The sequence below is a fragment of the Physcomitrium patens genome, chromosome 7 (assembly GCF_059467195.1).
Source record: "Physcomitrium patens ecotype Gransden chromosome 7, ASM5946719v1, whole genome shotgun sequence".
Taxonomy (NCBI): Eukaryota; Viridiplantae; Streptophyta; class Bryopsida; order Funariales; family Funariaceae; genus Physcomitrium; species Physcomitrium patens.
In genome coordinates, this window is record NC_143416.1 from 18,470,565 (window position 1) to 18,497,304 (window position 26,740).

Genomic DNA, 26,740 nt, shown 5'->3' on the forward strand with positions numbered 1-26,740 from the left:
TTCTCACAAGAACTTTTAATATAAAATTATGAAATTTGAATTCATAAATAATAAATCAAATGATTAATAATTTTAAATAATTTCTTCAAAATTATTTAATATTTTCAAAACAAGATGTTTAAAAAAATAATGATTTTGAAAAGAAATAATGATTTGATAATAGAATTGCCAATCCTCCTATGGTGATACAATATCATATTTACTCCCAACACATTGAATGTAAAGAATGTAATTTGAATAAGATTTTTTTTATATATAATAATAAACATATAAAGTATACTAATATTTAAGATTACATTATATCAATATCATTTTGCACATTTCATGTCAATATATCATTGTACTTATACATTTGACAAATGTTTTTTCATATTATTTTTTTTCTATATTCAAGTATTAAATATTGTAAATTTTTTCCAAACCAAGCAATTGTAAGCGTTACCAATTCATTTACCAAAATTTCCTTTACACCAATTTTTTAAAAAAGCCCTTACAATAAGGAAGAAAAGAAAGGAAAAAGGGCGTGTGACTATCACAAGAGCAGTGGTTTATAAAAATATTCAATTTAGCATTATTCCATCTATTAATTTTGTTTCAAAATGAATTGATTTAACTATTAAACTCCCATACCATGACTGAATGTTAAAAGAATTTAGTCACGCTCAACAGCCCAGCTGTCAAAATTCAGGACCTCACTGCACGGACGGCTTACTTGTCCCTGTCCCAATACCCCAGAGTTCCATGCCGTGACTTCAGTTTCCGCAGTTTTTCAGTTTCCGCTCCTCTGGAGTCTCCGCCCGAGCTGCTGTGAATCAATTTTCTTGGTCTAAGAGGTCGCGATTTATTCCGCATTGGAGCGCGATGGTGGTATTGGATGAACCTAATTCGTTGCGTATCTATTCAACTCTGATTTATGAGGGAAGTATGAGCGGATGCTCGGCATTTACGTGCAGTTGTCTGCTAATCCTTCTCTGGACATGGGTGATGCTGCTGTGTTTACACAGCATTCTCGGGGACTCTCGACGCTTTACACTAGCTCAGCAAACTTCCAAGGACCATTTGATTCCTCCACCATGAGCTTTGCGAAATCTTATGCGAAATCTCCAATATGTGCTTTTAGGTTGAAGTTGCTAGTTCTTGAGGTTTGAGTTGTCTCTTTGGGGTTAGATTGCGAGAAGCGAGGAGTTCATCATGAGGAGGTTTTCGATTGCAGCTTCAATCTGAGCGAGTTCTCGTTGACCTGCAAATGCAATTGCAATCATTTCACCATTTGTTCTCTTCTACGTGTCCAACTTCATAGAACAATTTTAATGGCTGGCTGGACAAGTTACCTTGTTGTTTTAGAGACACTGTTACTGCTCCCACATCCTCTAAAGTCTGGATCGTTCTTAACGTCATCAGTGCTTTCACTAGAAGAGTCGGAAGGGGCAGCTCCATGTACTCTGGGAGTTTCACCATGCCTGGGTCCCTTATCAAACTTAGAATTATCCTTACAAGCAATGTCCACCAAATATGTCAATGCAGCAAGCACAGGCGGGTGCCCACCTCCCGCCTTAAAACCAATTGATATTTTGAGGCAGCCGGCATTATCCCGTTTGAAGAGATACCAATTTCTAGCATCAGTTAGGACACCGTAACCCACCTCAGAGCTGCAACTCAAAGCAAGAGGAAAACAAAATAAGAACTGCCGCGCATTCCATGCTGTCCTTTTCTCCAAAAAAGTTCCAAAAACCAAGACAGTGACAGAAAATTCCATTGGTAGGATGAAAGGAGACAGAAGAAAGAAGAGAAAATAAGATCTTAAAGTGAGTCAACATAGAACCAGGATCAAATAGGCAGTAAAATGCTGTTTGTTAGAAAAGGGGTTCGTCAAAAAGGACTGATTATTGAGAGCTGGCAAAGGCAAAGTTGACTAAGCAAATAAAGGCTGAGCTCCAAGCCAACCTAGTCAAGAGGGAAGGTTACCGAAAAAATCAAGGGTTCAAAAACAGCTTACAGAGCCATGTACTCGTACAGCTGACTAATACAACGAATGAGCTTTTCACCATGAGCTGCCGTAATGCCAAGAACTTCGCACCTGCAATTAGGATCACCCTCTCCTGCAATTATTGGACCTCGGTCAGAATTCTTGCAAAAATGTGAGAATTGGAAAATACTATGAAAATATGGGATAGAGCCAGATAGGACCTGGTATGCAGGAGCATTCTGTCCAAGCTTTGTGGAGATGCCAAGGGTCACCTTGGTCAGGTCCCAGACCTCCATTCTTTACCTCTACGACCAAAGCATTCTTCTCCTGTATAGTAACTACGAAGTCTGCTCGAGGGTTCCTGATCATCAAATCGACTAATTTTGGACTAAATGTTGCATCCGATCCCGTTTTGTCTGCTTCGTCTTTTTTGTCTGCTTTGTCTGTTTCGTCTGTTTCGTCCGTTTTGTCTTTCTTCTTTTCAATGAAACTGAGTACGACCTGCGACTCAAAACGGAACGTTAGCTGTGGCTGCTTCTTCTCCATAAAGTGTTGCATTTCGGACATAATATTCGCGACGATAGTTCCCTCCATCTTAGCTGTCACTGAAGTTTTCCGAGTAGAAGACGTCACAGAGATCTCATACGCACGCTTCCTTTTATCTGCCCTCTTGAAAAATTCTTCAATCTCTCCCTTCACATCCCAATGCTCCACTTTAAGAGGATTATACATCCGTTCCTTGGTCGAGCAGCTTGGGTAAGAGCAAAGCCCTGAAGGGACATCCGGCACCACGACCTCCTGCACTACCCAGTCATGTTCTGTGCCTAAGTCTGCACACACAAAACCATGTATGACTGAAGCTTTTGTTAACATAGTTATGAATGTGAAGCGGCTGAAACACCCATCACACACGAGGGCAACTCTCTTAAGGTCTGCCATCGTGAATGGGCCTTGGGTGCATACATTTGACACGTTAGCGAAACTACAGTACTCTCTCAATGTCATGGAAAAAACAAATATAGAAGACCATTCTCTCTGTTATTTTTTCATGTGCGCACCTTCACACGCATTACCAAACCTAAAATGATCAAGCCAGATCCAAGGACAACCCTAGTGGAGAATAGCCTCTAAACAACCCATAATAAAGAGAGAACATTACCTATACCACCTAGTCTGACAATAGATAACCGGCAATGGGAACAATGCAGGTCAATGAAGTAGACCATCCAAGCTTGCGCTAACCCTATCCCAAACCCACTCCAATAACCATGAAATGCACCCTCGCTCAACAATCCAGCAGCCCCCGGGAACATGAAATCACAAAGATGATGAGGAGATGGGCCCTCAATGACGAGTGATAGAAGTGACCTCGTCCTTGCAGGAATTGCGCTATCTCATCTCGAAGTTGCGCTTCCTTGCTTCGTAGTTGTGCTTTCTCATCTCGAAGTTGCGCTTTCTCATCTCGAAGTTGCGCTTCCTTGCCTCGAAGTTGCTGTTTCTGCTGATCATCAGAGCATTTTTCGACCTGCTCTTCCACTTTTCGTATGCTCTCTTCCACTCCAGATATCTCCTCTTCCACTCTTCGTATGCACTCTTCCAGTCCTCGTATCTGCTCTTCCACGCTTCCTAGCTGCTCTTCCAAGTTTCCACCGGCGTCATCCATTCTCCTGCACAACCCAATGCAATAGACAACCAACGATCAGATTCCACTTCTTAGTGGATTCAAGAATGAAGGGTCCATAATATGGTGCCTGAAATCAGGTGGAGTGAGGACCTCCTAGAACCCGAACATGCGCCTTGGGAATACCTTCTCTTGCAATCCAGGGCCTCCATTGAAAGCACTCCAAACATGTTCAAACTATTTGCAAGACTAATGCGAAAATACACAAGTTAACTAGTCCATAAGCGCCAGAGACACTAAACACTAAAACCAACATGCACCCACCACAATTCGCTACTTCCGAAGCAAAACTCAGCGCAATCAAAACCTCTACCACATGACCTCACTCCGGAATTCTCGATGTTGAATTCTAGCAACTAAACCGGCATGAATCAAGATTTAGCTCGAATATATAGTAAACGCTGTCTAGACTGGGTGACACATGATTGCCGATTGTATGCAATCTATGAGCATCCTGTAAAGAAGTGCTGCCACCCTTCAGACATCGTAACGCAGTATGAATTACCTTTCTATGGATTATGATATATTTCGAAAATGCCCATGTTTGAAGCATCGTTGCAGGCAACAGGCTACAAATACTTCGTTTCGAATGTACAAACGCCTCATGCTCACAAAAGATGATTAGACATTTCATGGCGGTATTGAAATTACCAACTCGACCCCAAGTTGACATGTGACTAAAAATTGATTCATCCAGACATGAGCTATTCTGTATGTTGTTGGATTGTACCTGTTCCTGTTCTGAAAAAATTTAGTTGAGACTGCTGCACATACAATTGGGAGCTCTGCTCAATCTGGCAAAGTCTCAAAAGCAGGAACAAACTTATGTCTCGAGGTTTGAAAGTTTGAACATTATCCTAAAAAGCGGATAACTCTGACTTCGCAGTGAGTTCAATTCCTTCAGTGTCAGACAACCACTAACATCTCACCATATCGAGCATCATCTTCAACAGTAAACAAGTTTAGGTGTTTCGGTGAGTTCATATTGACATACCGGACACATCCTAGTTCCTCTCCAGCTTTTCTTACAACATGAGATGCAAACACGGCAGGAAACATACTCTGTTGGAAAGCTTTTCGGACGATGAGGTTCCACCTAATTCACCACTTGATAGTGAAAATCCCTCAACTCATGATAACATACACTACAATTTCGAGATCTAGCGAGGGGAGAACACTTTCGAAGGAACGGCTGTGGGACCTGGAAGTGAGAATAATCGACGACTACTCAAGTTAGATCTTAAAAGTTACACAATCCTCTCTAAAGCCATTCAAATTCAGCAGCGAGCCAGAACCAGCGTAAATCCTCTAGGCGTTGCTGTACAGGCCAATCATCATTTGCAACAGTTCTAGGTCATACACAGTTTCTCACTTCACCATACTTCAGACTCACAGACATCTGGACTATCGCTAATTCCCTTTCCTATAATGCTGATTACTGTCCTTTCATACTAGCTCATTCAATGTCCACTCATGAAGGTTCTAAAATTGCTAGGGATCAACAGATATTAAATTCGGAATCCTCATACTTCGTTCAATGCTGAATAGGCAATTCATGATACAATACTTTTGTTATTCAAATTTTCATGCATAAACTCAGTGACAAATATCCAAGAAAATCACAGTAATAATGAGACAGATCAATGGAGATTCTCCCAAGTGCTCATGTTCTCTAACCACGCTACATACCAAGCTACATGCAGCTAACCTCGTCATCACCTTCCTCTGCCCTGCGACAACTCCTCTGGATTTTGGAACCAGTAACTAGACTTGGACATCTCCTATTAAATCTAACTATAATTATTAGTTAATGACCATTTTGCCTCTTAAGCTTTTTTGCTCATTCTCTAGCTTTTCTTTTCTAGGAAAGTTCCTTGAAAGCCAATTCTAAATTTCTCCTAAAATAACATGTAATGAGGATTAATAACTTTGGAATTAGGTCAAATATCTCTTGACCATGGTAGGTTCTGTGGTAAGTCTCTACCTTGTCAACAATGCCCTTTACCAAATAAGAGCATCCACTAGAAATATTATTCACCAATCGTTTTGCCACTACCAACCATGATGTCAATTCTTCCCCAAGACTCAAAAAGATACAAAGACTAGTATATGGGACTAACTACTTTGCAATTCTATCCTAATCTTAGATGAAATATGGTTTTTTAATTTCAAATTTTGAATATTTTAAAGCCATTCATATGACCTTTATTAACTCTTAATATCACACATTTCTTTCAAGGTCATTTTCATGGCCTTTACTTGATGCTTTATAGTTTATGGCCAATGTTTTTTAAGTCATTATTTTATGATCCTTATTTTTGTATTTCAAAACCATTTACATGATTTGTACTTTGCATCTTCAAGGCCATATCAAAACTCTTACTTGACCTTTTCAAAACCATTTTGTGCCCATTTTTTTTGCAATTTTTTAAGACTACTCCATGATATCTATTCATTCATCTTTATGCTTTTTTATAATTTTTCAAGACAATTCCATCATCTCCTCTTATTTTTATTTTTATACTTTACAAATACTCATACTTTATTCTAAATTAGTACCAAATTCTAGTAAAAAGGACATTGGCAGTAGTAACAATAATAACATTTTGTAAAGAGGTAGCACATTTTGAATATTCAAAAATGTCAATCACAAATTTTGTATATGGTAGATCTTAGAGTATGTTCTAGAATAATCACAAAAAAGCAATTGCTTGCACTTAATGGAAAAAGGATAAATTTTGTTGTATGATTCTGATATCCATAACAAGAGGCAAATTCATGAAGCAACCAAACCCAACAACCTTATAGTTAAAGACTGCAATGTTGAAAATATTGCACTTGCATATCAATATCTAGCACTATGTCATAGGCCTTTGTTTCTTCAATAGGACCCTACTACACTCACTCCATAAACCAACATATCTTTACTATCTTCACAGATGTCCATAATTGTATGCTATTGTTAGACTTAGTTTTAGTTTAATGTTGTGTTTACTTCAATATTACCGAGCTTAGTGAAAAAACTGAAAATCATAGTTGAGATTACTTATTTGCTCTCTTTATCAAACTCAAATATTTTGTATGCTTGAAGTGAAGTTCTAACACTGCTTTGTGGTACTACTGCCAAATATACTCTCTACTAAAAGACTCTATTCTATGTGACTGAATGTTGTCTAGATTTTCTTTGATAATACTCATTCATAGTACACCAACAAGATGATCTATATGAAGAAAAATAAATTAAAAAAAAAAAAAAAAAAAAATGATGGTTATTGTTGTTCTTGTTGTGTTCAAGCTTCAGTATATTAAAGTAATTGAATTAATAGAGGTGGGTTCAAACACGGGGAAAGACTTGTTATATGAATTGGGTCTATTAGTGTCACAATTGACTGTACTCTGGCTATCTGAAATCAATTATCAAACTACAAAACACCAAGGCTTACTACTTTCGTCTTGATTCAACACATAATCTATTCTACGACTATTAATTCAACAATACTTCTCTCAATCACAATTCTTCATAAGCAAATAATAAAAGCAAAGAAAACAAAGGAGTAGCACCAAGCTTATCTCGGCTTACGACTCTCTCAGTCTGGCTCTGATCTTTCTTTCCTCAACCTATTTATCCTACCAAAAAGATGATCTGTTGCCCAATGGATTCCAAAGGTTATGACTCTTTGAATTCTTAACCATTTATTCCACTAACAACCTATTGTTACCAACTAAATTGCCTAGCCATCAGTCTAATTCTCAAGGTTATCAATAACCAACAACTAACTTACCACAAAGTTTATTTGCCAATTCTATAGTTATGTATTTCAATACTTTGTACAATGTACATAAAGAAAAGAAAAGAAAAGAAAAAAGAAAAATAAATAAATAAATAAATAAATAAACTCCCCAAATCAATGTGGATTCTTCCTTCTCTACAACTAAGAGCTACACTAATCCTTAATTACATTCTAATGGGCTCCTAATTATCTATTAATAGTCCAATAATACTATAATTTTGGTATTAGCAGCAAACGTCACATAACTAAAAGCTCACTTGATTGTTTGTGATTTTTCACAAATATAGAAGTATAAAAAAATTTATTGAAATCCAAGAACATTAATTTCTAGGTGCCAATTCTAATTTACACTAACAATAAGAAGACTCATCATTTAAAGTTATTGATGGAAATAAAAATTTACATTAATTTTTTTATATACTTTTAGGATTTTGTTGCTCATTATGGATGCAGCTACTAAGGTTTGGCCTAGTGTATTGGTTTCTCAATTGTATTAGAGTATTGATTGCCATTCTTTACAAAATAGAAAATGAACTAGCATTTTTAGCCTAATGTACATATCATGTAGTGCTAATGAATACATGGACTTGACATGATTTTGTTAAGCTTTTAATGGATTTCAATGATTAGATTAAAATTACTTCATCATGATTATTTTCTCTTTATAATCCAAATTTTTTTTTATATATATATTTTTTTCTTGTGAAGCATCCATAGCAGGATTGTTCATGGTTGGTTGGCAAATTAAATTTTTAATTCCTTTCTAAGTACAAGAAATGAATTATGTTGGATATGAAGGAGTTGAAAATAGGATTGATGTTCATATAGTCTATTATCAAGAAGGCTTGAAAGCAAAAGATAGGAAAAGAAGAAGCTTAAATAAGAGGGAATTTGATGCAAATGTTATAGAAAAATCGAAGGCTTAGGTACTATTAGATTTCAATGAAATTTTTCTTCCTTTCAAATGTATTTGTCATTGACAATTTCAACATAGCAATCATGGATTCAATTAATGATTTTAAACAATTTATCAAACTTCAACATTTGAACAATTTATATATGAGCTCTATATGATATGACTTAATCATATGGCCAAAGTCTATCTACATATGTAGATCAAAAATCTCTCATTGGAACACATGGATACTCTCAAAGTGCAAGCTACAACTCAAGTAAGTTTTGAAGATTCCAAGTTAAGGAAGGCATTATTTTTAGATTGCTAATTTGTGATCACTCTCAACTATTCTTTGCAATGGTGTTTGTAATGTTAAGGTTGAACTCCCTAAAAGGCAAACTCACTTCATTTTTGCAACAAGTTGACATTGTGTTTCTTGTCCAAGAGTCTGTAATTGATGCAGTCATTGAGAGCAACTCCTGAAATCCACAAATGGCCTTGCTTAAAATCACTCAAGGAAGAAATCAGAGGAAAATACAATATTTTTATATAAATTCTTTAAAATATCATCAAGAATCCACAATGATTGCAGTCATCTACTTTGCCTTTGTTGGCTCTGTCTCCTTTGAGGCACAGACTGTGTTCAGTTTCAAAGTAAATGAAGTGCTTAGTGATGAAACTAAAAGTGAAGTAAAAGTAAAAGTGAGAAACAAAAAGATGTAGAACCTAGACTAGAGCACGATTCTGTGCAGGACACAACCCCTCATGGCCTAGCCATTTTGTTCTCAAAGCGTGCCAACGTTGACATGTCAGCATAGAGGGGCGTGCTGACAAAACAATGTGAAAGGGAGCATATCGCTGCGGATTCAAGAGCGACCATCATTTGACTCTATTGAAACAAGGTGCTCACAAGAAGAAAATTCATTTGAAGGCTAATGAATACCCAAGACTATGCTTTCATTACAACACATAAAGAACTGGAATGAGACCCTACGTCTTTCAGTCACGTCCGGGCCGTTTTCTTGAACAAGATAGATGAAAGTTGCTAGAACAGGTGCTTACTTTACACTTAAAAGGACAGAATGGAAGGATATCATGCAGCATTTTTTCCTTTCCCGCTACTTCATCATGTGTGCCAAGAGGTATTCTAAGCGCACGCGCTCTGCCTCCTGTAACTTCTTGCTGCTGGTAACACGCGAAAATCCAAAATCCAGGATGCGGACGGGAGGCTGTTTTCCCCGCACTACCATAATATTACGTGCCTCAATATCTCCATGAAGCAACCCGCATGCATGGACTGCATCAAGCGCATCAAGTGCAGCAGTCTCCACCTCCTGGGTCACTGCTACTGAAAAATAATCACCACACGAGCAAATAAATGACTACTCCACCAGAAGATTGCAGTTACTCACAGATACTGGCCCTTCAAGAAGCACTTAATAAAATCACCATGCTCAGGCTATGAGAAACCCTTTAGATCAGAATATAGAGAGTAGCAAGCTCCACATTGGATAGTTTCGCAAGCAATCCTACCTTCTCCAAGTTCAACGCCATCAATCAATTCAGTGGCGACAAATACAGCCTGGCCGTTACATGTAGTTCCATATTCTATTAATCGAGGAACAAAAATCCCCCAAAGCTTCTTCATCTTCTGATAGGCAACTACCTCCTTCAGAAGAGCCTGCACAAGCACGGCAAAAACATGGGCTGGACAGAATAAGATCACAAACAGGTAAGGTGTCGCAAACTGCACGTGCCCTTCCACACCAACATGCTTCACGTGCATCTAGCTAAGACTCCCTGCCACTAAAGATGTCGCAAACAGGACCTCTCAAACTCAGCCCCCTATTAGACCAAGTAATAGTAACTTTGAGTTCTGAACGCAACATTTCTACATAACACAACTCTGGCTCACCTCCGCACGTTCCGTGTTTAAGTAGGCAAACTTCAATGCAACAGCCTGTCCATACATACGGCCAATAGCAACGCATCCACTCCACCCCTCACAACTTATGATACCGCCCGTTACTTTCAGGTTCAGGTCCACAGCAGAGACATCTTTCAAAGTCAACTGGTTCCCATCTGAGCAAGTTCTCGTTGACCTGCAAATGCAATTGCAATCATTTCACCATTTGTTCTCTTCTACGTGTCCAACTTCATAGAACAATTTTAATGGCTGGCTGGACAAGTTACCTTGTTGTTTTAGAGACACTGTTACTGCTCCCACATCCTCTAAAGTCTGGATCGTTCTTAACGTCATCAGTGCTTTCACTAGAAGAGTCGGAAGGGGCAGCTCCATGTACTCTGGGAGTTTCACCATGCCTGGGTCCCTTATCAAACTTAGAATTATCCTTACAAGCAATGTCCACCAAATATGTCAATGCAGCAAGCACAGGCGGGTGCCCACCTCCCGCCTTAAAACCAATTGATATTTTGAGGCAGCCGGCATTATCCCGTTTGAAGAGATACCAATTTCTAGCATCAGTTAGGACACCGTAACCCACCTCAGAGCTGCAACTCAAAGCAAGAGGAAAACAAAATAAGAACTGCCGCGCATTCCATGCTGTCCTTTTCTCCAAAAAAGTTCCAAAAACCAAGACAGTGACAGAAAATTCCATTGGTAGGATGAAAGGAGACAGAAGAAAGAAGAGAAAATAAGATCTTAAAGTGAGTCAACATAGAACCAGGATCAAATAGGCAGTAAAATGCTGTTTGTTAGAAAAGGGGTTCGTCAAAAAGGACTGATTATTGAGAGCTGGCAAAGGCAAAGTTGACTAAGCAAATAAAGGCTGAGCTCCAAGCCAACCTAGTCAAGAGGGAAGGTTACCGAAAAAATCAAGGGTTCAAAAACAGCTTACAGAGCCATGTACTCGTACAGCTGACTAATACAACGAATGAGCTTTTCACCATGAGCTGCCGTAATGCCAAGAACTTCGCACCTGCAATTAGGATCACCCTCTCCTGCAATTATTGGACCTCGGTCAGAATTCTTGCAAAAATGTGAGAATTGGAAAATACTATGAAAATATGGGATAGAGCCAGATAGGACCTGGTATGCAGGAGCATTCTGTCCAAGCTTTGTGGAGATGCCAAGGGTCACCTTGGTCAGGTCCCAGACCTCCATTCTTTACCTCTACGACCAAAGCATTCTTCTCCTGTATAGTAACTACGAAGTCTGCTCGAGGGTTCCTGATCATCAAATCGACTAATTTTGGACTAAATGTTGCATCCGATCCCGTTTTGTCTGCTTCGTCTTTTTTGTCTGCTTTGTCTGTTTCGTCTGTTTCGTCCGTTTTGTCTTTCTTCTTTTCAATGAAACTGAGTACGACCTGCGACTCAAAACGGAACGTTAGCTGTGGCTGCTTCTTCTCCATAAAGTGTTGCATTTCGGACATAATATTCGCGACGATAGTTCCCTCCATCTTAGCTGTCACTGAAGTTTTCCGAGTAGAAGACGTCACAGAGATCTCATACGCACGCTTCCTTTTATCTGCCCTCTTGAAAAATTCTTCAATCTCTCCCTTCACATCCCAATGCTCCACTTTAAGAGGATTATACATCCGTTCCTTGGTCGAGCAGCTTGGGTAAGAGCAAAGCCCTGAAGGGACATCCGGCACCACGACCTCCTGCACTACCCAGTCATGTTCTGTGCCTAAGTCTGCACACACAAAACCATGTATGACTGAAGCTTTTGTTAACATAGTTATGAATGTGAAGCGGCTGAAACACCCATCACACACGAGGGCAACTCTCTTAAGGTCTGCCATCGTGAATGGGCCTTGGGTGCATACATTTGACACGTTAGCGAAACTACAGTACTCTCTCAATGTCATGGAAAAAACAAATATAGAAGACCATTCTCTCTGTTATTTTTTCATGTGCGCACCTTCACACGCATTACCAAACCTAAAATGATCAAGCCAGATCCAAGGACAACCCTAGTGGAGAATAGCCTCTAAACAACCCATAATAAAGAGAGAACATTACCTATACCACCTAGTCTGACAATAGATAACCGGCAATGGGAACAATGCAGGTCAATGAAGTAGACCATCCAAGCTTGCGCTAACCCTATCCCAAACCCACTCCAATAACCATGAAATGCACCCTCGCTCAACAATCCAGCAGCCCCCGGGAACATGAAATCACAAAGATGATGAGGAGATGGGCCCTCAATGACGAGTGATAGAAGTGACCTCGTCCTTGCAGGAATTGCGCTATCTCATCTCGAAGTTGCGCTTCCTTGCTTCGTAGTTGTGCTTTCTCATCTCGAAGTTGCGCTTTCTCATCTCGAAGTTGCGCTTCCTTGCCTCGAAGTTGCTGTTTCTGCTGATCATCAGAGCATTTTTCGACCTGCTCTTCCACTTTTCGTATGCTCTCTTCCACTCCAGATATCTCCTCTTCCACTCTTCGTATGCACTCTTCCAGTCCTCGTATCTGCTCTTCCACGCTTCCTAGCTGCTCTTCCAAGTTTCCACTGGCGTCATCCATTCTCCTGCACAACCCAATGCAATAGACAACCAACGATCAGATTCCACTTCTTAGTGGATTCAAGAATGAAGGGTCCATAATATGGTGCCTGAAATCAGGTGGAGTGAGGACCTCCTAGAACCCGAACATGCGCCTTGGGAATACCTTCTCTTGCAATCCAGGGCCTCCATTGAAAGCACTCCAAACATGTTCAAACTATTTGCAAGACTAATGCGAAAATACACAAGTTAACTAGTCCATAAGCGCCAGAGACACTAAACACTAAAACCAACATGCACCCACCACAATTCGCTACTTCCGAAGCAAAACTCAGCGCAATCAAAACCTCTACCACATGACCTCACTCCGGAATTCTCGATGTTGAATTCTAGCAACTAAACCGGCATGAATCAAGATTTAGCTCGAATATATAGTAAACGCTGTCTAGACTGGGTGACACATGATTGCCGATTGTATGCAATCTATGAGCATCCTGTAAAGAAGTGCTGCCACCCTTCAGACATCGTAACGCAGTATGAATTACCTTTCTATGGATTATGATATATTTCGAAAATGCCCATGTTTGAAGCATCGTTGCAGGCAACAGGCTACAAATACTTCGTTTCGAATGTACAAACGCCTCATGCTCACAAAAGATGATTAGACATTTCATGGCGGTATTGAAATTACCAACTCGACCCCAAGTTGACATGTGACTAAAAATTGATTCATCCAGACATGAGCTATTCTGTATGTTGTTGGATTGTACCTGTTCCTGTTCTGAAAAAATTTAGTTGAGACTGCTGCACATACAATTGGGAGCTCTGCTCAATCTGGCAAAGTCTCAAAAGCAGGAACAAACTTATGTCTCGAGGTTTGAAAGTTTGAACATTATCCTAAAAAGCGGATAACTCTGACTTCGCAGTGAGTTCAATTCCTTCAGTGTCAGACAACCACTAACATCTCACCATATCGAGCATCATCTTCAACAGTAAACAAGTTTAGGTGTTTCGGTGAGTTCATATTGACATACCGGACACATCCTAGTTCCTCTCCAGCTTTTCTTACAACATGAGATGCAAACACGGCAGGAAACATACTCTGTTGGAAAGCTTTTCGGACGATGAGGTTCCACCTAATTCACCACTTGATAGTGAAAATCCCTCAACTCATGATAACATACACTACAATTTCGAGATCTAGCGAGGGGAGAACACTTTCGAAGGAACGGCTGTGGGACCTGGAAGTGAGAATAATCGACGACTACTCAAGTTAGATCTTAAAAGTTACACAATCCTCTCTAAAGCCATTCAAATTCAGCAGCGAGCCAGAACCAGCGTAAATCCTCTAGGCGTTGCTGTACAGGCCAATCATCATTTGCAACAGTTCTAGGTCATACACAGTTTCTCACTTCACCATACTTCAGACTCACAGACATCTGGACTATCGCTAATTCCCTTTCCTATAATGCTGATTACTGTCCTTTCATACTAGCTCATTCAATGTCCACTCATGAAGGTTCTAAAATTGCTAGGGATCAACAGATATTAAATTCGGAATCCTCATACTTCGTTCAATGCTGAATAGGCAATTCATGATACAATACTTTTGTTATTCAAATTTTCATGCATAAACTCAGTGACAAATATCCAAGAAAATCACAGTAATAATGAGACAGATCAATGGAGATTCTCCCAAGTGCTCATGTTCTCTAACCACGCTACATACCAAGCTACATGCAGCTAACCTCGTCATCACCTTCCTCTGCCCTGCGACAACTCCTCTGGATTTTGGAACCAGTAACTGGGGATTTCAAACTTATTAGGTACCACCTACTTCGCGCGTCATGAAACTTCCCGTGTGCAATTGTCTCTTTCACATGAATGTTCGCACCTTGGTTTAGTGATTACCACTCGTCAATCTAGATTACAGAATGTTTAGCGTTGGCTTATTGGTTACCACTCGTCAATCTAGATTAAATAATGTACAGTAACTTTCACAAATTACTTTAGTGCAGAGTTAGTCATAGATTAATTCGTTCTTGTTGCCTGACTGTGAGTCCGCGATCTCGTGGACATCATTCACTTTGTAGTATTTCGAATTTCAAGCAGATCGAGGAATGTGTCATTCCGAAGAGAATCAAACTCTTGATTCATTGCAACGATACAAAACGAACTGTGCCACTTATGTCTTCTCACAACTAGCCAGGAGTTCATGCTTCAAGCATGATTTTGGTGCAAGTTTGTTAATCATTAGTCCATCTACAGACCAGTCGGTTAAATACTAACCTTTAAATGTATTACCTGATTACTCCACCCATACTGGACATACACATTTCTAGAGCACACTCCAAGAACCAACTTAAGATCCAACATCATGAAAATAAGTTAAAGTACTCAATTATGCTATAGAAATACCATGTTGAATTCAACAAGATGACACTAGATTCTCACTGACCCACGTTGGGATCATACTAAAATCAACTACAAGTACACACGGAAATCTATGGCAAAGAGTGAAGTCGCTTTCAAAGCGCTCAGACCCCTCCGTGTCATCCAATAACAAAACCCTAAAAGTCGCTCACAAACAACAGATTATAATCGACAGCCTCTCAATGCAGATATCCCCTCCACGAAAGAAATTGCCCTAGAGAGTTTTACCTCTAACCGGTAGACAACAATCATGACCGATCACGACTAATGCAAACACAACGCTGAAATACTGTTGCGGTACCTCTTCCGCAGAGACTGGAATCTCCTTAGCCTTCTCTTCCGCTTCCTAGCGCAGGCGCTGGACCATCTGCTGGACCATAATCAGGTTGCCTCCACTTGATCCGTTTCCCCTGCAAATTACAATCGCAAGTTAAATCAATTTCAACTGGAGTGAACATCCTGAATGATTAGGGTTTCAGATCAGGACCCCTTGCTGGAACCGCGAAAAGAAATGACTTCAACGTGGGCATCCCAGCAAATGCAGCGTCCTGGCAAAGGATACACCAGAACTTATCGGCTATAACTTCAATCTGCAATTGATAGGCTGTCTGGGATTCGGTCAAAAAGAAGTAGAGAAAATTTTCGCACATTGCGATCTCCACAAAATCCAATGCCAACGGCTTTGTCAGGAGCTCATGCTACCCGAAAGAGAATTTGGAGCTGAAAATATCCAACGAGGAAAAAGAGTCCGAGCAGTAACCCAAGCGATGCTGTTCACTCCAATTGAAAACAGCTAGACGTGCAAACACTGCTATGAAAACCGCAATCTCGTTCAGGCTCGACAATGAGGCACAATCGAACGAAAACCCCACAAGGACCGCTTCGTATACCTACGATAAACTTGACAGAAGCGCACGCTGTCCAACTTCCCACACGTGGGGCGACAACGGTGTTCGTAAAGCCCTCCGAAGGAAATTCCCTTTACAATCAAGGTCATAATCCTCGCTCCAGCTGACAAAGCACATAACAGGCATTATGAACCTGAAACCCTAATCGCAAAGCGCAGCTTTGAACACTAGATCTTCTGTCTGCGTCTTCACATGCTCACTGGGTGCACAACATGCTGAGCGTACGAACGAAGAACTACGCCCGGCCCGCCGCCCTTGGATGATTACTCTCAGAATTCCCTCGAGCTCGATGATTGTCCTTTTCGTCATATTGCTAAATTTCGTCCGGACAGCAAGGATTGGCACGCTAGGCTACAAGCAGAACATAACAAAATCCCAGCAAACACAGCAGCAGAACCTAAATCGGGGTTCACGGCAAACCCAGGAATAGAGGTTCTGGCACGCATACATATCCGATGAAAGAAGATACAGAGTTTGTGCCCAACGAAGTGCCCACTCAGGAGGAGCAATTTGTACCTCTAGAATTAGGAAAATGGAATTCTCAAATCTCTAAAACTTTTAAACACATTACAAAAAGTAATCTATCAAATATATTTTTTGTATAAGCTTATCAAGCATGCCATCTAAACCATGATAAAAATAATAATATCTATGAGAGAGATAAAAATAATAATATCTATTGATTCAATAAGGAATAAGTATGCTTGATACTTAGGACTCACCAATCTTTTGAGTAAATTGGTAAGAATTGGTAGAACTATTATTCCTACAAAACCAACCATTTATATTTGGTACAGATTACCTTCTTTAGAAAGGAAAAGAAACAAGTTACCAAGTCACCATAGCAAGTAAAAATAAAAGATACAAAATAGAAAAAAAGCCAATTTTGAGGAAAAACAAGTACCAAGAAGTAACATGAAAGCAAGCTATAATGAAGAAGTTAACTTAGAAACAATGTGCAAACAATTAGGCAAAAGACCACTATAAATTATAAGAGAATCCAACAACCAATTATAGTCAATTAAAAAACTTGTGCAAAGAGTACCAAAATTAAAGACATGACATATAGATCTTTCACTAGAGCTTATTAAAGAAAACTAACCAATAGTGCAATGGTAAATGTTATTGAATTGTATGTAGGATGGATTTGTATACAAAGAACATATATTGAAGGAGTTATAATACAAGACGAAGATTAAAACAAAGATGACAATCAAAAAGATTTTCTATCTATAGAAAATTAGGTATGGCCAAAGTAGCAAGATTAATATAGAAAGAAGCACAACTACAAAATCCAAAGAATCAAAGCACAAGATCTAAAGAATAATATAACACCAAGACCAATTATTGTACAAAACCAACTTTACTTTGCTTTTGACATAGAACAACGACTAGTGCTAGGAAAAATATTGTCTCTAAATTAGGCTCTTTTAATGTAAACAATTGCAGAAGAACTAGTGTCAAGGTAAAGAGAGTGTGCCTCAAAAAAGCACTAAACCTCTAATTGTTACTAATCGGAAGTGGGTGCGTCTTCAAAGAGCACATGCAATTGGTACACGGAGTGATTCATACTATCGTTTTGATCCCCACGTGGAATTAGTTTTTCAAGCAAGGCAACAACCACAGTCATCTCAGGCCGCTGCTTTGGAATGAGTTCAATGCACAATAACGCGGTTTGGAGCAAAGTCTACATTATTTTAATATGACTTGCATTCGAGACCAGCTAGACAAAGGGTGACATTGGAAAGCCCATGTACACCATCGTCCAGTTCAGTCTGAGGGAACTGGGCGACTATGCATGTGACGTCCAGTTCAAAGTTGTCCCCCTTTCTCACATCGTCCAGTTCAGTCTAAGAGAATTGGGCGACCATGCACGTGACGTCCAATTCAGAGTAGTCCTTCTTTCTCACAGTCCTCTTTTCTTGCAGTTGGTCCTTATCTTGCTTGTCGTCTTCATGGTCAAAGTACAGGTCTTGCGAAGGGAAGCAGTGTGAATCAGCGGTCTGGGTGAAAGGGAGAGAGTGGAGGGAAAAGAGACCCAACAAATCATGGACGGAGAGGCAAAAAAAAAACGAGCGCAGCAAGGCATTTGTTGTGGATTGTAGTGCGTGCATGCATCCAATAAGAAGAGTGACTACAACAGTGTAAGGAGGAGAGAGGCGCGGCATGGTGCTATTCCACACACCATGGACGGAGAATTGGATTGAAAGAGCCGTTGTAGGGCATTTATCCTGGATCGTGGTACACGCATGCGCCCCATGCAATGAGTGACTGCAGCGATCTAAGGAGGGAAGAGGTGCGGCATGGCTTTATTCCATGCCAATTTGACGCAGAAGGGAATGAGCGTCGCAGGGCGTTTGTCTTGGATTGTGGAAATTGGCCACAAGAGGAGTGATTGCAAACTAAGTAAAGTTGGCTGTTTTGGCGGTCACAAGCAGTAGAGGATCGGGGTAAACACACTAGTAAGGAGTCGGGGGAGGGCACCATGGTATTAAGGGGGAAGAGGTGCGGCATGGCACTGTTCCACGCCAATTCCACGCACCACAGATGGAGAGGCGGGAAAGGGCGAGCACCGCGGGTCATTGATCGTATATCGCGGTGCACACATGCACCCCACGCAAGGAGTGACGCAAGATCGAGGTTCAGGTCATGAGAGGAGAAGCAGTGCGAACTAAACAGGCACCACGAGGTATCTATCTTGGATCGCAGTGCATGCATGCACCCCCTGCGAGGAATATCTACAACGATTTTAGGAGGAAAGAGGCGTGGAGAGGGGAAGGGAGGGGAGAAAGAGGCCCGACGTATCATGGACATGGAGGCAGAAAAGGGACAAGCACCATGGGGCATTTCTCTTGGATCTTGGTGCACGCATGTGCCTTGAGCAAGGAGTGACTACAACGGCCTGAGGAGGAGAGAGGCACGGAATGGCGTTGTTCCACGCTAATTCCACGCACCATGGACGGAGAGCCTGGATGGTGGGATCGCCTTGTGAGATGAGTAATTACGCAAAGAAGGAGTGATTGCATATTGAGCATAGTTAGTTGTATTGGCGGCGGTTGAAGGAGTGATTGCATATTGAGCATAGCTAGCTGTGTTGGTGGCGGTTGAAGGAGTGATTGCATATTGGGTAAAGTCAGTTGCATTGGCAGTTGTGAGCAATAAGAAATTGAGATGAATAGCACAACACTAGGGAGTTGGAAGAGGAGGAGGATTGAGTTGAATAGTACAGCACTGGAGAGTTGGAAGAGGAGGAGGATTGAGATGAATAGCAAAGCACTAGGGAGTTTGCTCATACCTTAGACACTAGATATGCATTCTCCTTTGAAATGTTCACAATTTCTTTTGTCTTATGTTATATTATATTTTCAATAATGGCAATTTCCTTTGTCTTACATTATATTTTTAATAATGGCGATTCTTGAGATCATGTTTATGATCATTCTACTTTGTGACCTGAGTGGAGCCATACATTGACTGATCATTCTACATGAGTGTTTACGGGTCACTTTCTTCTTCCTTTTTCAAGGGTGAGAGTTTACATTTGTTTTGAGTATGAATTGAAGTTTGTGAGGGGTGTTTGGATTAGACGAAGAAACAAGAATATTGAGAGAGGTAGGGTATCGAGGAAGGTGGGGCGATATATGGATGAGGGTTATTGAGGGAGGCAAGGTATCAAGAGATACAAGACATCTAATGAGGTGGGGTATCAAGGGATGCAGGGCACGCTAGAGGGTATGGCAAGAGGTAGGATATGATGGGATGATGGATATTGAAGAGGTAGGATATAAAGGGATTCATGGTACAATAGAAGGTATTATAAGAGGCAAGGTATGACGGGATGTAAGGTACGAAGGAGGGTATTATAGAGGTAGGATATAATGGGATGCATGTTAGGATGGAGGGTATCGTAAGAGGCATGGTGTCATGAGATGCAGGGTATGATGGAGGATATTAAAAGAGACAAGGTATTAAATGGACTTTTGGAACAAAAATTATTGGAGAGGCAATGCGTGTAAGTTTGCGCACAAAATTTTTGAGTATTGGCCGCATCATGCTCGGTATTGAGCACAGCCATGCAAGGATAGGCGAAACTGCCGTCGTCGGGTGTATTTATTTGCGGACACTTTGGAGCAACTGCGGTTGCTGTCCATGAGAGCACAAGTAGCGAGGACGGGAGGTCAAAGTGAAGGGAGTTGATGCTTGTCGGATATGCGTAGTACTCGTTGCCAATGATCCCTCTGCTATCTCCGTCGGAGTCCCCTCCATGGTCACCCAGGACGGTAGAGGAATGGAGAAATATTACAGGGTCATTTGCGAGCTGGGCTGACACGGGTCATCATCGGCGGTGCTGATACATCGGCGACATTTGGATCGTTTGAACTCGATGCCAATGTTGTCGATAATAAGCATGAGAGAGCATTGGAGGCTATACTCGAGGATGCATCAGGGATCGACCAGGACGTCGTTAAAGGGAGTGCGCTCAGAAGTCAATGATGGAGATTCGAGGTACACGTCCGACATCAATTATGTAGTGGCTCCAGCAACAGTAGTAGACGACGACACCGTCGCTACTACGTTGGTTCTCATAGAGCATGCGCGAGACGATGATGAAGGTATCCGGATGGTGGGATCAGAAGGTGCGATGGCAAGTTAAGGAAAACCGGGACGGAAAGTCGATGAACAACAGGTGGAGAGCTAGCAAATTTGAGGGCAAAGCCGGACTTGCACTATATGAATAAAATTTGGTATGCATTTCAACTCTATACATAGTTCTTACATGATAACAAATATAAAACTTAGATTCTAAATTAGGATCTTCAAACCGTAAATTAAGAAAAATAAAACACATATTTTTTAGAAACAAAGACGTTTATAGAGGTCTTTGGAACAATTTAAGGCTTGGCAAAATTTCAGAATGGAAAAAATTATAATACATTGAGAGATATTTACGATCAAAAATCACTATGACACTCTTGTAACCCTAAATCCTAAACCTAAACCTGGACATATACGGACATGTGCTATTTAATATATTAGTATTATGTCTAAGTACCTCTATGTATTTAGTATAAATTTTTATTTTTATTTTTTTCATATATTAATCAAAGATAACTTTTGTGATTTTAAAAATCTCATATCTCCTAAACTATAAACTTGCTCAAGATTTCAAATATACCATCAGAATCAGAAGTATTATAAATAGGGAGGTAAGTCGAATCAAATCTTCAAAAAGAAAAAGTACAAAAAAAATCAACAAAAAATTGTATCAAATCAAACGCCTTATATCTCAAAATTGAAAAACATGTATAGGATTTCAAGTCCACCACTATTTTTTTAGATCCTTCAAATAGAAAGGTAGGTCAAATCAAAACTCAAAATTTCCTATTCATATGCAAAATCAACTCAAAAGTCAAAATAGTCAAACACTTAATATCTCCAAATGTATGCACTTTTTGAAAACTTCAAATATATATTTAAAATGGACAACTCTCAAATGGTCCCAATGGACTTTTCAAAAATTTCAAAAACCTTTGTATGACAAAAGTCAAAACTCTAAAGTCCAAGTCAAAGTAGTTATATCTCTCAAACTATAAAAATGAATAGAAAATGAATTATAGCATTGAAATCCTAGATACCATAAATAGGGAGGTAGGTCAGGTCAAAATCTAAAAATATTGATGCTCAAAAACCAAAGACACACTTGTAAATTCTAACTTTTAATCCTTAACTCTAAATCCTAGTTACTTTTTCTTGCTCCTAACCATTCAATTCCACATTACTAGCGCCTCATAGATGAACTCACTTTTCTCTATAAATTGCATATCATGAAAGTCATAATAGAACAAAGTTACACAACTCCAATCCCTTCCTTCAACAATAATCTACACACTATTTCCTTACTTCTACTCATTCCCAAACACTCAACACAATATTACACGCACTTGGCTCACTTCAAATTACAAAGATTCTTAAGTTTCTATGAATTTCTTCATTACACGCACTCGGCCTACTTCAAATTACAAAGATTCTTAGATTTCTATGAATTTCCTCAACAAATACCCAATAATACTGTCAAACTATGAACCTCGGATCATAGATGCTTTCTTGCTTTTCCTTGCCCCTAACTACTCAATTCCACATTACTATCATCTCATGAACCCCGGATTACAAGGGCTTTCATGCTTTCATGAAAAGTAGTAGATAAACACGTTTACTCCAATACATCACATGCTATATAAATCTTAGTAGAACAAAGTTACACAACCTTAGTCCCCACCTTCAACAATAATCTATACAATACTCCCTATTAACCTACCATTGATGATATGCTCAACCAAGTAAATTGTACAAACCTCTTAGCCAAGTGAAAAAAATACTACAAAAGTGTAGCTCAATTGTGTCGCTTCCACGTTGATGAAATCATATAGTTGAGAAAAAAAAGTAGTTCAATTTCTTCACAACAATATTTGTTGCTCCTCATCAATCAGTTCACAGCATTGCTTCCATGCTCATGAAATCGTATATTCGAAAAAGAGAAAAAAAAAAAAAATCAATCCCTTCACGATAATATTTGTTGCTCTTCGTCAATCAATTCATAGTATCGCTTCTACATTGATCAAATCATATACTTGAGAAGAAAAAGCTTTACAATAACATTTGCTGCTCTTGGTCAATCAATTCAAAGTTGAAAGCGATATTTTCAGTACTTGATTAACATTGCAACAACAAATTAGGATTAGTCTTGATGGTTCAAAAGCAACAATCGTACTTCTATCATGGTTAAATCTTAAAATCCTAAACCTCCATTGAGTCCAGGTTTAGGGTTTAGGGTTTAGGGTTTACATGGGTGTCCTAGAGGTTTTTGATGCTCAATATCTCTCAATGTATCACAACTTTTTCTATTGTAAAATTTTGCCAAGGCTTAGAATCACCCAAAGACCTCTACAAACGTTTTTGTTTTTCAAAAAAATGTGTTTCATTTTCTGTAATTTAGGATTTGAAAACCCTAATTAGGGTCTCCACACCCTGATTACAGTTCTCACTTACATATTTTTTCTCATCAAACAACTGTGTATGGAGTCTAAATACGTACAGAACACTGCTTACTCAAAGCAATCCCCCATAGATAAGTAGTTCACCTAGTCCAGGTCCAGAGAGTCCTTCGGGCTTCTCGCCCCTATGTCTTTGCCCGCTCTCCACCTGCTGCACCACCGGCTCTCCTTCCATCAGGATCATTGTTGACGGAGTCAATATCAGCTCCATCTTCGACTTCTGCAAGACTCCCGCAGGCGACCAAGGTGCCTACCCCTGATGCATCCGTGAGTGCAGCCTTTGAGACTACGCCGCTTACTGCAGTGTCGCCTATACTCACATTACAGATTCTGCAAAATCAGACATCGACACGCTCGTTAATCACCCCGCACTCACGCCCATTTCTCAACCGACCCCAACAACAGAGGGCTCCGCGGCAGCGGGTACTGTGCGAGCCCGACCAGCATCGACCTAGGCAATGAATTCTACAATGCCGTACACCCTGCACTCCACTGGGCCGACCTCGAATGCTCCAACGACTGGCTCAGATCGTCACGTCCCCATGGTCTGTCGTAAGACAAGTCCTTGTACCTCGACGCTCGATCGTAGCTCCCCGGTGCACCGGCTCGCGACAACCCTTCGTGATGCCTTGTGCTCCGATCTCTTGTCGTCGCTTCCTGTGCCTCCTGTGCCGCCGCAGGCATCCACCGTAGCTGCTCCGACGTATGCACCAAAAACCACACTCGACGATGGTAATTCTGCCCATCATTGCACGGCTACGTCCAAGTACCGAGCCAAATATAGCCAATACTCAAATACTTAAATGCACCCAAACTCGCATGTATCGCCTCTTCGAGAGCTCCCTTTTTCAAAACTCCCTACACGTTGTCCCCGAGTAGTCGTACCGCCGCGGATTGCAACGCCTAGCTTTCTCGCCCGGGTCGGCAAATGGGCCCTCCGTCCAATCATGGCTCTTCCCTCTCATACATCGCCTCACCTAGAATTCAAACATCCGGAACTCATTGCACCCGTACATGTCTATCACTGCCCACGCCTCCTCGTCCTCGTTGTTCGATGACACAAAATTGTTGAACGACGCATCGAAAAATGTCTGTAATCCTAGCGACCAGGTCCCTCGGCCCCCAACAGTGACGCCGATCCCAACTTCAACCCTCGCATGTCCGTTCGACTTGCTCCCTTCCTGCCTCCTCATAAAAGCCCCCTTCACCGCTCCCCGCCTCGATCCGCGACTCCTCGTTTGCCATCGGAAACCCCAAAAACTCACCCTTGGACATCGACGACCTCGGCGGGCTCCAAAAGAAATTGTTGAATGCGTGCAACCCTAAACCCTACCCCCAAAAGCTGTGGCTCCTCTAGTACACCCCACCCAACGCGTCATCTCGAGGCGCCTCTGCATCGTGCATCGCCGCGGGTAAGAACAAGGTCCACCGCCGAGCAGCATGTTGGTCCTTAGTGCAGGGTGTGCGGCATTGTAGAATTCATTGCCTAGGTCGATGCTGGTCGGGCTCGCACAGTACCCGCTGCCGCGGAGCCCTCTGTTGTTGGGGTCGGTTGAGAAATGGGCGTGAGTGCGGGGTGATTAACGAGCGTGTCGATGTCTGATTTTGCAAAATCTATAATTTGAGTATAGGCGACACTGCAGTAAGCGGCGTAGTCTCGAAGGCTGCACTCACGGATGCATCAGGGGTAGGCACCTTGGTCGCCTGCGGGAGTCTTGCAGAAGTCGAAGATGGAGCTGATATTGACTCCGTCAACGATGATCCTGATGGAAGGAGAGCCGGTGGTGCAGCAAGTGGAGAGCGGGCAAAGACATAGGGGCGAAAAGCCCAAAGGATTCTTTGGACCTGGACTAGGTGAACTACTTATCTATGGGGGATTGCTTTGAGTAAGCAGTGTTCTGTATGCATTTAGACTCCACACACAGTTCTTTGATGAGAAAAAATATGCAAGTGAGAATTGTAATCAGGGTGTGGAGACCCTAATTAGGGTTTTCAAACCCTAAATTACAGAAAACGAAACACATTTTTTTGAAAAACAAAAACGTTTGTAGAGGTCTTTGGGTGATTCTAAGCCTTGGCAAAATCTTAAAACAGAAAAAGCTGTGCTATATTAAGAGATATTGAGGATGGAAAACCTCTAGGACACCCATGTAACCCTAAACCCTAAACCCTACACCCTACACCCTACACCTAAACCCTACACCCTAAACCTAAACCCTAAACCCTTCACCCTACACCCTAAGTCCTAAACCCATGTTACTCCTTAGTCTTCTTTATTCTTATGTCATGTTTTTATGGGCTGTTAATTTTTTCATGACGACTTGTTAATGGCAAGCTTTATGGTGACAATTCTTAATATGCAATAGTTAATTATATTAATTTTTTAATGTTTTAGAAATCAAATATAACTTGGGAGCTTAGGCCATAATCTCCACCTTTTCTCTTTTCCATATCATATCTCTCCTTACTTGATTTCTACACTAGAAGTTTTCTTTATGTCATCTTTTTCATAGATAATAGTTCAATTGCTGATAACTTACACTAGAGGAGGAATTTTTTCATGAAATTTTCGGAGGTTGTTGTTCTCATTGCCTAGTTTCCAAAACGATATCAATCATTCAATTTGGACAAGGGACGACAAATTGGCGGTCGATTAAGTGAAGAGGAGGCTTGCTGCTCCACAGATTTCGACATCCAACTTTAGAGGTAAATATCTAATTTCCATTTTAATGGGTATTTATGTAAATTACACCGTTAGAACCCACTTGAAGTCTACTTGTTTTTACAACAAAAAATTTAGAATTTGAAGCTAGGACGTAGAATTAATTGCTGTTTGAGTGACAAGAGCTCTAGCTGCCTTAACAATTTTGACACTCATCTTTAAAATTACATAACTTATTGCATAATTATTGGGTTTTTTTGAAAATTATTCCCATAGAATCCAATTGAAGTCTATTTTTATTGAAAAAAATATATATATATATTGGAGTAATAATATAGGACTGATAGCCATTTGAGTAACAAAGGGTCTTGCAGCCCCACAGATTTCAACATTCAACTATAGAAATTAATATCTAATTGTATTTTTAATGGATGTTTCAACAAATAGTACCTCTAGAATCCATTTGAAGTCTACTTTCATTGATAGTAAAAAATTTAAAATTTGAATGTTGGATGCATGATTAATTGCCATTTGAGTGACAACGGGTCTTGCTGCCCTAAATATTTCAACACTCCACTTTGGTGAGGCATATCTCATTGCTTACTTATTGGGTTGCAACGATTTTTATATGTGCAGAAGCGCCTTCAAGTCTATTTTGTGTTACAAAAACAAATTTTGAAAAAAAAAAATTAAAAAAAGAACTAGCGATTGTTTGAGTGTCAAAGGATATTGCTGCCATAACAATTTGACATTTGACCTTTGATTTACAAATTTCTTAATCTTGTAATAATTCTTTTCACATTAGATTTTTTTTGCAATCTTTGGTTCATCATGGCTAAAACTAAGTTCACTCAACCTTGTGTAGAAGCTCAAAATGTTGAAG

At 40.4% G+C, this 26,740-nt stretch overlaps 2 protein-coding genes across 7 annotated transcripts; both read right to left on the bottom strand.

Moving 5' to 3' along the window:
• Nucleotides 1-429: 429 nt before the first annotated feature.
• Nucleotides 430-4,103, bottom strand: LOC112284624 (uncharacterized). 2 transcript variants are annotated; one of them, XM_090252236.1, is made up of 7 exons: nucleotides 3,741-4,103; nucleotides 3,335-3,633; nucleotides 2,188-2,796; nucleotides 1,997-2,099; nucleotides 1,546-1,649; nucleotides 1,332-1,460; nucleotides 430-1,240 (listed from the first exon to the last, which is right to left on the bottom strand). In XM_090252236.1, exons 1-7 carry the CDS (start codon nucleotides 3,815-3,817, stop codon nucleotides 1,164-1,166), a joined length of 1,398 nt encoding a protein of 465 aa, XP_090108362.1. In that variant the 5' UTR covers nucleotides 3,818-4,103; the 3' UTR covers nucleotides 430-1,163. The 2 variants fall into 2 exon arrangements, with proteins under 2 accessions (XP_090108362.1, XP_090108361.1); XM_090252235.1 differs by having other exon boundaries at nucleotides 1,332-1,649; nucleotides 3,741-4,098.
• A 4,328-nt stretch (nucleotides 4,104-8,431) lies between these two features.
• Nucleotides 8,432-16,586, bottom strand: LOC112284623 (uncharacterized). Of its 5 annotated transcripts, XR_002970462.3 has the most exons (10): nucleotides 16,126-16,582; nucleotides 15,537-15,645; nucleotides 12,530-12,828; nucleotides 11,383-11,991; nucleotides 11,192-11,294; nucleotides 10,527-10,844; nucleotides 10,249-10,435; nucleotides 9,867-10,014; nucleotides 9,396-9,681; nucleotides 8,432-8,812 (listed from the first exon to the last, which is right to left on the bottom strand). XR_002970462.3 is itself a non-coding variant. In XM_024524606.3 (9 exons), the coding sequence occupies exons 3-9, from the start codon at nucleotides 12,822-12,824 to the stop codon at nucleotides 9,452-9,454; spliced, it is 1,887 nt and encodes a 628-aa protein (XP_024380374.1). In that variant the 5' UTR covers nucleotides 12,825-12,828; nucleotides 15,537-15,645; nucleotides 16,126-16,586; the 3' UTR covers nucleotides 8,858-9,451. The 5 variants fall into 5 exon arrangements, 4 of the variants coding, with proteins under 4 accessions (XP_024380374.1, XP_024380370.1, XP_024380373.1 ...); XM_024524606.3 differs by lacking the exon at nucleotides 8,432-8,812 and having other exon boundaries at nucleotides 8,858-9,678; nucleotides 16,126-16,586; XM_024524602.3 differs by lacking the exon at nucleotides 8,432-8,812 and having other exon boundaries at nucleotides 8,858-9,681.
• Nucleotides 16,587-26,740: the final 10,154 nt, after the last annotated feature.

What these genes read in the sequence shown, in the direction of transcription:
- LOC112284624 (XM_090252235.1), bottom strand. Translation starts at nt 3,817, where the DNA reads ATGTTTGGAGTGCTTTCAATGGAGGCCCTGGATTGCAAGAGAAGGTAT. An exon ending in GCATGTTCGGGTTCTAGGAG is followed by an intron (nt 3,634 to 3,740) that starts GTCCTCACTCCA and finishes TGGGTTGTGCAG; the next exon opens with GAGAATGGATGACGCCGGTG. An exon ending in AGTGTCTCTAAAACAACAAG is followed by an intron (nt 1,241 to 1,331) that starts GTAACTTGTCCA and finishes TTGCATTTGCAG; the next exon opens with GTCAACGAGAACTCGCTCAG.
- LOC112284623 (XM_024524602.3), bottom strand. Translation starts at nt 12,824, where the DNA reads ATGGATGACGCCAGTGGAAACTTGGAAGAGCAGCTAGGAAGCGTGGAA. An exon ending in AGTGTCTCTAAAACAACAAG is followed by an intron (nt 10,436 to 10,526) that starts GTAACTTGTCCA and finishes TTGCATTTGCAG; the next exon opens with GTCAACGAGAACTTGCTCAG. An exon ending in TGGCGTTGAACTTGGAGAAG is followed by an intron (nt 9,682 to 9,866) that starts GTAGGATTGCTT and finishes ATTATTTTTCAG; the next exon opens with TAGCAGTGACCCAGGAGGTG.